The sequence below is a fragment of the Hirundo rustica genome, chromosome 9 (genome assembly GCF_015227805.2).
Source record: "Hirundo rustica isolate bHirRus1 chromosome 9, bHirRus1.pri.v3, whole genome shotgun sequence".
Lineage (NCBI taxonomy): Eukaryota > Metazoa > Chordata > Aves > Passeriformes > Hirundinidae > Hirundo > Hirundo rustica.
Genome location: NC_053458.1, coordinates 7,184,828 through 7,197,285, shown reverse-complemented (window position 1 = coordinate 7,197,285; position 12,458 = coordinate 7,184,828). Strand labels below are relative to the sequence as shown.

Genomic DNA, 12,458 nt, shown 5'->3' with positions numbered 1-12,458 from the left:
TGAATGAATTTGACCTTTTTATACTTACTGGGGGAAAAAAACAGAACAGAAGTTAATTTAGAGCTCCATAATACAACACTTTTTCCCAGAGAAATGAAAGGGCATTCAAATCGATACCTGCACAATAACACTCTGATGAATGTTTGCACCCAATTTTCTCATTTTGCTAACTTGAGATTGGGCATTTTGAATAGTTCTCAAAGAACATATTCTTTATGTGCTGTGAAGTATGTGGTATTGTGTCCAAACAATGCTGCAGGATAATCATTATAGGAGTGTCACCGGGCCTGAAAAGGTCAGTTAGTTAGAAATGTCAGCTTTCAATGCAACTGTGCCGGACCTTCCCATGCAAGGATCCAATTAAAGGGACATGCCAAGGTGCATGGAAACACCATGGTGACCCAGAATAATAATAAGGGATTGTGGTAAAGCTTGATATTTTTCTTCAAAAGTAATGGATTAGCCTTTAGAATATCTTCTCTGCAGTCTTATTTCGACTTTGCAAATATCAGTCCCTCTACATGTATCCAAAAAAAAGGTCACTTTTTTAAATGCAAAGGCGGGGATGAAACAGCCTTTCTAAAAGTAAACATTCTACAACCAAATGGGTATAAAGTTCTGGTTTCGTTACTGAATCAAAAAAGTATCATTTCAGTAGAACTCAAAACTGGGATATTTGAGATGGATGTGGGCGACTGGGGACACAGGTGGAGACAGGTCAGGGGACAGGCAGAAGGATCAGGGAGGACTTACCCTCTTGCGACATGGTATGAGGGAAGGGAAAAGAGTGGAGCAGGAGGCATCTCTGCACTTATCATTCTGCCAAATGCAGATGTATAACAGAGAATTAGGAAGGTACGGATCTGAATGAATAATTACAAGCAACAATATTATTCCTCCTTATCACAGCAAATGGAAACTCTTACAGCTCTTCAGATGCTGTGAAGATGAGAAATTGGACGTAGTAAAATTTCCTAATTAGCCTCAGGACAGCTGAAGCCAACCTAATGGCATGAAAAAAGGAAAAAGAGGCCACGTCTTCCTTCTGCTCTCTGTTAGTACAATCATCTTGCTAAAGTTTCATCAAGTCTGGAACAAACTTCTTCCTGTAGCTTTATGGTTCAGCTATGGCAGACAACACGGGAATTTCACTTTGAGCCGAGATTTTAGCATTTATATTTCATTTTTATGGTAGGGAAATTCTTGTACTGTGGGTTCAGACAAACCATTTGGGGTCTATTGCCTTGCTGAGCAGTGAGATTCTGACTCCCCTGGTTATCTCATATTATTGTGGGCAAATGGGTGGATTAATACCCAGTGGTATGGGAAATAATTCACTGAGCATTAAAAGACTCAATTATTACTAGAATTCTAAGTAATTTCTCCACCAGCTTTGCAAGTAAAAGAGCGAGTGCAGCTTCACTAACAAACGTGAGCAGTAGTTATCTTAGGCTGTTTAAAATCTTCAGTGTCATCCTTTGACACATACTTAGACCAAAATCAATGTGCCATTAATTAATAAGAACTTGCCAAAAAAAAAAAAAAAAAAAAAAAAAAAAAGTCCCCGAGTTTTAGCAGCAAACAACTTTCTGTCACATTTTATTAGTTGGTATCATTTTTACTAATACCTGTCTTATAGCTTCATGACTTTGAGTTCATATTATTTTCATGCTTCAATTAGAAAGAAGTTGATAGCCAGACTATCCAGGAAGGTAATGGAAAAGTCTTGTAGCAGGGCTTAGTGGTGGAATTTATAGTTAAATGAAACTTTGAAATATACTATAAAACTTCTCCTTCCTTTACATACTTTTACTTGAGGTCTCATAAGCAGTAATATGTAGAAATGCAAAACTTAATCAGCTAAAAAATATAGCAAATCCCACATATCACTTTATGCAATGCCAGGAGAGCAGAAATATATTTTCCTAACCAGAGGAAATTAACTAGGCAACAGTCCTATATCTATAATTCAAAGCAGTAAAATATGTATGGCAGAAGCTAAAGCCACCTTAAAAGAATTCAGGGTAGCAGTATATCACAAATTAATGAAATAGAGACATTTTTAGAGCATGCAGCACTGATGATATTAAAGGGGGGAGAATATTTCACCACATAGATCAGACTGATAAATACTTTTAAAATCAAGCTTTTTTTCCCTGTTTAAAAGTGTAAGAGCTTGAATATTAGGAGGAAGCATGTACAGACCATTAACATTTCTGACCAAATCTTGGTGGAGATTAGGATTATTTTACTCTTGTCCTTGCCTGTAAAGCCCTGATGTGGTTTACACATTAGGAAAATCTAAGTAAATCAAAAGCCAGGAATTATGGACTCAGCACTTCCTATTTTTTTCATCTAAAACGGAGCTGAAAGAAACTTAAAAAAATTACTTTATATTCTGTGCTGTAGCCAAGCTGGACACTATGGAATATTCAACTACCCCAGGTTTTTTAAATGCAATCAATTTACTGCTGCCAAATGTAGTAGGTTTATATACATCTGGGAAACATGCACCTACGGTGCTGATGAATTTCTCCTGACATTGCTCTGATTTCAAGAGAATGTTATTTTAAATTGGCAGTAGAGAGACTGGTAGAGAAGGATAAAGCCCTGAGGATGGCTGAATCAAAGAGAATTTCAAAAGAATTTTCCTGATGGTTCTTGGATAATATCACATGTTAGCTATTTTCAAAGCCAATAGTTTCCAACACACTTCCATTTATGGTATCAATAATTAAAAAATACTTCAGTGGGAGAGGAACTTACCTTACTGAGAAGAGAAATTGGAAAGCTGTATTATTATCATAAACACAGGAGATGCAAAAAGCTGTGTCTCCATGGAAAAGCTATGGAAACAGGGGTATCTTATTTGCAGCTATTGAGTGGTTACCACAAAATGTGATGTGATTGCATGTGCGTATTCAAAGTGCTACTAGAACATGATCACAGAGAAATGAAGGGCAAATCCTCCTCTCCTTTGTGCAACAAGGCCAAATTAAACTACCTCAAGCTTTGGTCCTAAACCTCAAAGACAACTAGAAGAGCATTAAGGAAATGTTTTGGATCCAATTCATAGGTAAATCTGGGTTTAAAGAAAATTTAAATTACCAAAACTTAAATCTCATTATGTCCCACTCCCTGCCAGCATGTCCCTGCCAGCTCCTAATGAATTTTTAACATCCTTCCCCCACCCCACTGCGCACATCAGCTCTGACTCGGGCACCCTGAACTGTGCAGCTGCACTCTTAATTGTACCTCACATGTCAAGGGGCAAGAAGAAAGGAGTGTGGCGAGAGCATTGATAAATTTAACTTAACATTCCTCCAGCTACTCAGCAGCAAGGCAGAGCGGTGAGCTCCCCTCCACATTTTACAGGGGTCTCAGTTACTTCAAAGGAATATATTTGAGCACGAGGGAGTCTGGCTTGCTCCCAGCTTATGCATCATTTGTGTCTGGCTGTTTCTGGAGATCCACAGCAAAGCAAAGACTTCCTCCAGTTTGGGGCACTGTGTGAAGCTTTCCATACCTGCTTCATTAGAGTGCTGGAAGAGGTGAGCCCTGCATGTTGCATACAAACTGTGCAGTTGGAGCTGCAGCTCCAGCCATCTCTATTTCTTCCTGTTTCTTTAAATATTTTCACTTTTGCCCAGACTTCCCTCAGTCCAGGGTATAGATTAATGGTCTATACACATCCAGTTTAACATACAGATGTGCTTTTAAGGCCAGAACCTGTTCAGCCAGGTTTCAGGAAGCCAAGCACACATTACTGGAGTGTTGGAAGCCACGCGGAGCAGGGCAAGAGGCAGCGCTGGGTTCCTCTCGGTCTGGATTCAGCACAGCATGGGCAGGGGTGAGGTTCAGGGAACAACAAACTGGCACAAATTCTGACCCTGCATTGATTCCTGAGGAACAGCATGCAACAGCCATGGCCAAGGGCAGCAGTGTGACTGCCAGGAGACGACGTTAAGGTTTCCGTGATTCCATAAACTCTCTTTAAATGTTTTGGCACCTGAGTCTCAACAACACTTAACTTATATTAATGGCATGATTTTACCTTGCAATTAATCTCATTAATTGGCTGATCAGATTTTGGAAATTGTTTTAGTAGAACACGGAGAACAGCTGTTGTACTATCTGCAAGGGATCACCATCGATTCTCGACTAAAGGTAGAAAAACTGGTTCAAGAGCTTCACACAGACACACAAGAAGGAGAGATGATATTCATTGTGACAGAGGTGCAAATCTCAGAGGTCACCTTTTCTTTTGAAGCCCTTTGTCTATTCTTACAATTAAGCAATAGGGTTTTGGTGGCCGACACCCCTTGTGGGACACAGAGGACTTTCACAACTCTAACTAAAGCTGTGTGACCTCTGCCAAAAGCAAAGGCTGCCTGCCTGCGGCAAGGTGGAGAACAGAAACAAGTCCCAGTGGATTGGCAGGTGCAACTAAACAGCTCAGCCCCTCATTTGAATCAGTAAATTAAGGGTTGACAGTGATTATGGCTGATCTCAGCCATCATAACCGATATCACGACTTTGTAAAAGCAGACTGTCAATGTCAGATCTTAGAGCTAGGACTCAAAGAATTAAATATTTTAAAGTAGCAGTCTCCAAAGACAGATAAAAGCCCCAAGGCTATGATTTATTTTATTTTATTTTTGTATTTGTAGGGCTGAAACTAGACCCTTTAATCCACAGGCTGACATTTTCCAATCCTAGTAGGAATTGAGGAATTTCAACCCCTTTGAAAAATCGCAGCTTTAGGCTCTTTGGTAAGTTTGGCCTGATCCAGCACCAAGCTTCTTTTGAAAATGCCTCTACTGAAGGCAAAACTACAGGCACATTATTATGTAATCATGAACAAGCATTATTTTTCCCCCCGTGTATCCAGTTATGGTAGATTTCTGGTTAAACAGCAAAGGGTAAAACATGTATTTCAGAAAAGGTACATGTTACAGACAGTTTCCACAACCCCCCCCCACACACACTTTTAGTGCAGTATGCCTACCTACACCGTTATTGAAAATCCTTCTAACTAATTTCTGTGTTCATTTAGAATGCTTTATTAAACAGAAATCTGAAGCTACACCTACTTACTGATCACATCTATGCACAAACTCAACCCAATCAACCCTTTTACAGTGAATACTGTATCAGAAATTATGAGAAAGGTATCATAAGTTTGTTTTACAAAAAAGTCTCATATTAAATCATTCTGGTCCCCAACCCTCTTTTTCTCTTATTCAAAAAGTGCCTGTGGACTTTGGTGCCCTTATCCAAGATCTGAGTTGTGCCATGATTAAGACCTTCAGAGATCCTTTTTTTTCTTTTTCCTCTAGAAACAGAGAATGCTGAAGATATGAAAAAATGAAAAATGTGCCATGTTTGTCCTTGAAGTTACAGTTAGAATAGTGACAATGGCTGTATCACACTGTATTGTTGCTTTTATCAGCAAGTGCCCTGAGCATACATTAACATAATTGCAAACTGCGTGAAAAGTGAACATGCAAAAATGTGATGCAATTGCCAATAGCCTCAAACATCTGTCCCAACAAAGTGTTCCTCCTCCTTATTTTAATTCTTATTATTTTAACAAGGTTAGTGAAGGAGAAACCATGTCACAGATTATATCTACATTTAGAGTGTCAGAACAATTATTGATGCAAAATTGTTATCCAAGCAAATGTGTGTCCCATTTTGTTCACTTCCCATAACACCTGTTCACTCTGCTAACACATTAATACCAGTTGAGGCCAGAATTCATTAGTCCCAGTTAAAGCCCACCTGAAAGCTTAATTCGTGCGCACATCTGAAAAATGAACAAAGTTAACCGAAATGTGGCACTATTTGAGTGGGACTTCATCTGAAGCTGGTGGGCAGCAAACTTCTGTAGCAGCTGATGGAAAGAAAGTGGGCCAGGCAAACAGGAATGAATTAAAAGCCACTCAGCCTTAAGGGCTGAGATCACAGAGGGACACAACTGGACCAAACCTGCATTTCTACCACGGTGCTGAGACCTACAAAACTCACTCTTGCCAGAGCCCCACACTTTCCCAATAGGAACAAATATTGGTTTATCTCCTCAACAGGCAAATGACAAAAGCCATCACGAAGCAGATAATTTAAGACATTTTAATTCTACCTCGATATTTTCTAACCCACTTTGGTACTCTCAGCCCTGAGCCTGGACCTTGTGTCTCCTTCCACACACGCGGAGCGTCACCATCTCCCAACTCCCCAGACTGCTCCCTTTTGCCACCAAGGAAAGCCAAGCTTGCATTTCTGTGATACTTGAACACACTCTTTGAATTTGAGGGCATCTGCCCTGCAGATATACCACTAACTGTAACCCCAGGAGGCTTAAAGAAATATCAGCACTCCAATTCATAGAGTAAAGGTCTGAAGAGGCATCTCTGTGAACGGATAACTGCCCGGGGCTTTGCCAAGCACAATATAGCTGTCACTTGTTATTAGGTGAAAGATTTTCTGGGGAACAGTGTTTTTCATTTTGCATGTCAGAGACGGGGGAAAAAAAACACATTCAGACAACCATCTCTTTAAGAAAAGAGGAGAGAGCGGCGCGGCAGAGCTCACTTACCGGGGCTGGTTATCGTCAGGAGGTCAAGCCGCCGTTTCTGCTGAAAAACAAATTATAAAAGGAATTGTTAAAAGGGGACTAATTTTAGTGGGTCAGCTTAGACCTGCAAAGTAAGTGTTCTGACATTTACAGCGGGATTAATTACAAGTTACATAGCTCGTGGTAACTCTTTTGGAAGGGATCCACGTGTACTTTATGAGGGAGAAAAAACCCCTTCCTCAGTCCTTTTAATGTGTTTTTATTTGCACTCATGAAGTGTTACTATTTCTCTTTTGGAACATACACTTGAAATGGATAGCTGGAAGCACAGATGGACCGATATATTTATAAAAGTGATTTCTGATTCCACAGGGAAGAAGACATGGAACCAGGACAAGCAGCTCTAAGTTCTTTATTCATATCAATCACCGACTCAATGCCTGTACGTGATCAAACACAATTATACCGCCTTGGGGTGAACCTTTCAAAGACAAGTAAGAGGATCTAGACAAACTCAAGACTGATAAAAGGAAAGCTTCTTTTCATGCTGAGCGCAGTCAGCCCATGGATCTCGTTGCCACCGGATATCCCCCGCACCAAAAGCTTGCCAGATTTGGTCATCACTGGATACATGTACAGATAGCAAAATACAGGGAGCTGTTATGGCAAATGATCAAATTTACACAGAGGACTGGTTTCTGGAATGGCTGCAAACCTTCACAGGGTAAACAAACCCGTACTAGAAGTTAGGAAAACTTTTGGCCTGGAGCAAGCTATCCCACCAAAGCCTGTGTGATGGTGGGGTTCACCCGAGGTTCCCTTTTCCCATAACATGTAGCCAGTGCTGCTGCCAACTCCATGTTCCCAGTCTTAGGTGATCTCTCTACCACTGCCTCTCTGTAGCTTGCCACTTAAATCCAGATGCTCCTGGACCACTATGATCTTTTTACACTTTTCTGTGGGCTGAGAGCTTTCTACCACAGGCAGGGCTTTCTCCATCTCATGGACAGACTGCTACTGCCCCTTTATCATAGCCTTTTCCAACTTACTGTCTTCTTCCTAACTTTGCCCAACATCAGTGTGTCTAGCAGGTATTGAAGATTATACTGTCCAGTTTAATTTCTCTCTCCTAATTTGCTCAATAATGTCTGTGTTACTTTCATTTATTGTCAGCCCTATTGATCTTCCAATCTAATTCTCATCACTGCACTCACTGTATTCCCTATGTGACAGCTGGAAGTCCTTGAGGAGGAAACATTGACTTGGTATTCCCTACCCTGAGCGCTCTTCCTTGGAAATCATGACTGATGAAACTCCTTTCCAAACCCATCATTTCTCTGTGGTAAAGTTTCACTCTCTGAAGTGCATGGACACAGTTGGTCATCCACTGAATACGCTCGAGCTGTGTTGGGCACAACAGCAAATTCAGCTTGCTGGGAAGCCAAGTGGGGTGTCAGGCTGGGAAAAACACATTTTCTGAAATCTTCCTGGCCTTCAGTTCCTTACCTCTGGCACAGCGCAAAATGTATTTCAGAGAAAATTCCTATCTTTTTTCCAGAGGTACTCCTTGTTCTCTTAACTCTGCTAAGTGATCCTGAGCGTGACCTTAGCAGTTTGCTTGAGCACATTTGCTTTAGTTTAAAATACTGGGGCCAGTGTTTGCCAAACCTCTTTCCAGGTGTGCCAGGGTAAAAGGGAGCAGAATACCCTGCTGCTGCCTTGTGTCACCCGCTCACCCCCCTCCTTTCCTGGAAAAAGCATAGCAGAGTAAGAAATCCTGTGTGTGAGCACAGGACGCACCTTCCCCATGGGAGCCGTGAGACAAAACATCTCCTAACGAGCTAAATTTTATATAGAACCTGCACCTTAATCCTCATTCGTATGTACAAAACTGTGAAATGCCAGAGCCTAGCCCCCACTGGGCCAAAAGCTTTGCTTACATTTCTCAGCACAACTGGAACTCCAAATGCTGTGCATCTAACAAACAGCTAGAGCAGAAAATATATATCCAAAACCTATACTCTGTGAAAGCCTCTAACTAGGAAAAAAGGTGGAATATAAATATCCTGTATCAAAGGAAGTTTGAAAATGTAAAGATAAGGAACAGAGAGAAAGGCATGCAGCCCAACTGGCCCCCAGTACTGACTTGAGTCTGTTAAATGGGGTAAAAATAAATGTTAAATAAAAAACCAAAATAGCTTAGCTTGATACATCAGGAAAACAAAAGCATATAGGACAGGTCAAACAAATGGGAAATAAAATGAAATTATTACAAGTCAAATGTTCAGTTTGTAACTTTCTTTCCTGTTTGAATACTGCCTTCGAGCTGACCTTGGAAAAAACAAATTAACTCCAGATCTAGGAAATCTTTGTGTATATGTTGAACTTTAAGCTGAAGTTATTTCTCTGACTTTAAGTGGAGCAGCCCTGATCTTTTGCATCTAACACCTAACTGCTGCAAGGGATTTGAAATGCCACCAGGTTCTTGGCACTGGCTCCACCCAAGTGCTCCAGGCTGGAGCTCGGTGGTTCCTGCCTGCCTGGTGACAGAGGGAGGAAAAAAATTCTCAGCTCTGACCTTCACTGGACCTTGAAGAGGTTTCTCTGATTTTGCTCGTCAAGGGAAGTTTGTGTACACTCACCCCAGCTCTGGAGAGAAGCAAACAGCAAAATGCATTCCAGAAACGTGCATTTAAACATGCAGAAATGCCCTAATTATGGACACAATCACTTTCCGGAAATTCCTGCCTGCCCTCAGATCTCAGGGCTAGCTCTGCCGTTTCCAGGGCTCAGCTGGATGCAAGCAGCCTAGTAACTAGATGGATTTTAAAAAAAAAAAAAAAAAAAAAAAAAAAAAAACAACCAGACAGACTCACTTATGAGTAGCTATAAAAACAGCAGTATTTGAATTTAAAGAGAGAGACATTACAAATGTCACACCCATTAATAAAATAATTTCATCAGAAGAATCATGGCTGTGGGGCTTTATGTATTTGCTTCTTTCTTCAGTGCTGAAAGATGCAAATTGCAGCTGTGGCCCCCCTCCAGCATGATCACCCTCTCCCTGTTCTGACAGATTTCTTGAAAGACTCAGCTCACAAGATGTCTGGCTGCTTTTGTTCTGCCTTTAGGAATTTTCCACTCCTCAAACACCTGCCCCTGCTGAGATGTTTGGGACCATCCCAATCTTCAGGCAACCCATTGTCCCAAGGATTTCTCACAGTGTGAGCCCTGAAATGCAGTGAGTGTCGTCTCTGGTCGGGAAAGTGGTGACAGCTTCCCATGTCTCTAAGGCTGCATTTCTTCACCCACGTTGACAAAGGGACATTCCATGAAAGACACAAAAATGATCCCCAGAGCGTCAGCCAAAATTTATAAGGCAAACAGAAGTATTCCCTGCAGCATCGCAGCATCGCTGCTGCTGTGATCCTGTCCTGCCCATAAGGGGCAGCATCCTCTTTTCCACTCTGCTGGCTATTTGAGATCCCAAGGGTAGGACGAGGCCACTGATGATCCATCCTGCTTCCCACCTGGAGCAGTTTCCATCGCTGGCACTACCCAGAGGCACAGGCCCTACAGTGCACTGGGGCTCAGAGCAAACCCGCAGCAGATCGTGTTCGCTTCCACAAAATTAACACAATCTTTAATTAATGCAATAAGCACTGATGAGTAATAAATCATATTAAAATACAAGGAAGGCAATTTTTTAATAAATTAAGCATTGATTCACTCAATAAATATTAATCTACTAAGCATCAAGAATTCATTACATTTTAGGAAACCAGTTGAAGAACGTCGCTGGTGAGCTGGTCTGCAGTGTACAGAATGTGTCCCTGTTCACCCATAATATACACTTACTTTTAACTAATTCCTGAATTTATCAAGTCAAACAACTTGCCTGAAAGTGAGTCTGCAATTTTCTCGACACGGATTCTAACTCACCCCTCAGATTTTTTCCTGTTTCTTAGTAGCTCCTCTTCTAAGTACCTCCTTTCTCTTCCTTGGTTTTTGAGGTCTTTAAAATATTTGCTGACTGGTGTCATTTAATTTTCACCTCAATTAACTTAGCAAGAGTTGCAAAACTAGGGGAAAAAAATTGCAGGGAGAAGTGTAAATTAACTCATTCATTTAAGTTTAGCTTATCTATGAGATGTTCTTTCACACTTTGCTCTCTGCAGAGTTCCTCCAACCTTTTATATAGATGTGGGATGTGCTGCACTTGCTTTGACTCTTATCTACAGATTAGCAAAAGAGAAGGGAAAAAAAGCCAGATGCAAAGATGCCCCACGAGACTGATATGGAGCTGTTTCTGTAGCAACCGATGATTTTCGTCTCATGTAAGAATGAGCCTCGTCATATCTAATTCTGAATGTATCTGGGCCTTACTTGCCAGCCAAAGCTGTGTCAAGTATTAAGTCAATATAGTCAGAAAGAGTGATAAAAAAGCAATTATAAAGTCATCTTCCTACTCCTCCTCCAGCCATGATCCAAAAAATATCCTTATCCCTGCCTTCTGTCCCAGCACATCATCTCCAAGGGCCCAACAGCCAGCAGTGCAGGTAAGTGGGGATGGAACCGGCAGCAGCTACTCAGGGATCTATTCCACACATGATGCTGGAAGCCCCTTCAGCTTCCCAGCCATCCACACCCAAGCAGAGGTTTTCATAAACAGCGAGACCATCTATTCCCACCTTGCTCTGTCTCCATATGGAACTCCTCAGCCCAGAGCTGAGATCAGCTTCAGCTCTAGAAAGCTCCTGTTGGGTTTGTGCCTTTCACTGCCTTCACTCTGTGGGCAGTTTTTGCTGCAGCTGTGAACCCAACACCAGGCTGCCCACTCACTAACAGCTCCTGCCACAGCCCCCTCACAGGAAGCTGGAATTGACTCCCTGGGACCTCACAAGGACTTTGTCTTCCAAAATGTATTTTACCCAGCCTGGTCCCTGCTATTGATTTCTCCACCCTAATGTGTGTTTTGAACATGTGTCTGTCCCTCACCACCTTCAATTTACTGTGCAGGGGGTTTAAGATTGAAATGAAGTGCACAATGTTATTTTTTTTTTCCCAGGAAACTTTGCCACAAGTTGTCACTAGTGGCGCCTTTTCTTTTCGACTTCAAAACTAGTGTTTCTTTTCTGTAAACTGTGTTGACACAAGAGTAATTGAAACCAGTGTATCTTATCACAAATAAAGCTGAGGATGTGCTGAAGGGTGCATTTTATGTTTTTGTAGCCTTTACGATTGCCACACTCTGTAACGGCAATGCTTTGGAAACCTGTCCTTTCACAATATGGCATGAAAGAACCCAGGAGTTCAGAAAAGGATCAAAGAGATCCCAGGTGTGCAGCTTGGCACAGCTGGGTGGCACGATGTGACTGCCCATGGTTTGCACTGGAGGGAAAATGCGCAGGATGGGAAGGTTAAAGGCTGCATCCCATCCTTCCTTGTGGCCACCTGTTGTTGGACAGGTTGGAAAATATTGAGGGCTGATAAATGTCTGGATAAATTTTCTAAGGAAGGTTTTGATGAAGGAAGGTGTTGGGAAAAAAGTGAGCATTCATATTTGCCTAGTGCCTGGGTCCTCAAATGTAAGTTTCACTACTTGTGCCTCCTTCCCTTCAGAGTGCAAGAGTTACCTGCAAAGAGAAACTCTTGATTTAAGTAATGAAACAAAAAAACTGCTAATTCAAATCCTGTAAAAATGGATAATTTGATGACTTAAAACTGTCTTTTCCTTTTTTTCCACATGATGCTGAGCAATAATCTTTTCTTTCCATGCTGAAATCACAGGCTTTTGTTCACATAATGAAACAAGATCTCACATTTTGTGCTTCCTTTATGATTAGCTGCTGACGTTTCCTGGTATAATGATAAAATGAAC

General features: G+C 41.4%; 1 protein-coding gene across 3 annotated transcripts in view; it reads right to left on the bottom strand.

Moving 5' to 3' along the window:
• Positions 1 to 12,458, bottom strand: part of LOC120756363 (BEN domain-containing protein 5-like) — an 887,649-nt gene that overhangs the window by 412,346 nt on the left and 462,845 nt on the right. For 2 of the 3 annotated variants that reach the window (XM_040072626.2, XM_040072624.2), the window contains exon 6: positions 6,599 to 6,638. In XM_040072626.2, coding sequence (XP_039928560.1) covers positions 6,599 to 6,638 — 40 coding nt within the window. The remainder of the gene's footprint in view (positions 1 to 6,598; positions 6,639 to 12,458) is intronic. The other variant, XM_040072625.2, reaches the window with a different exon arrangement.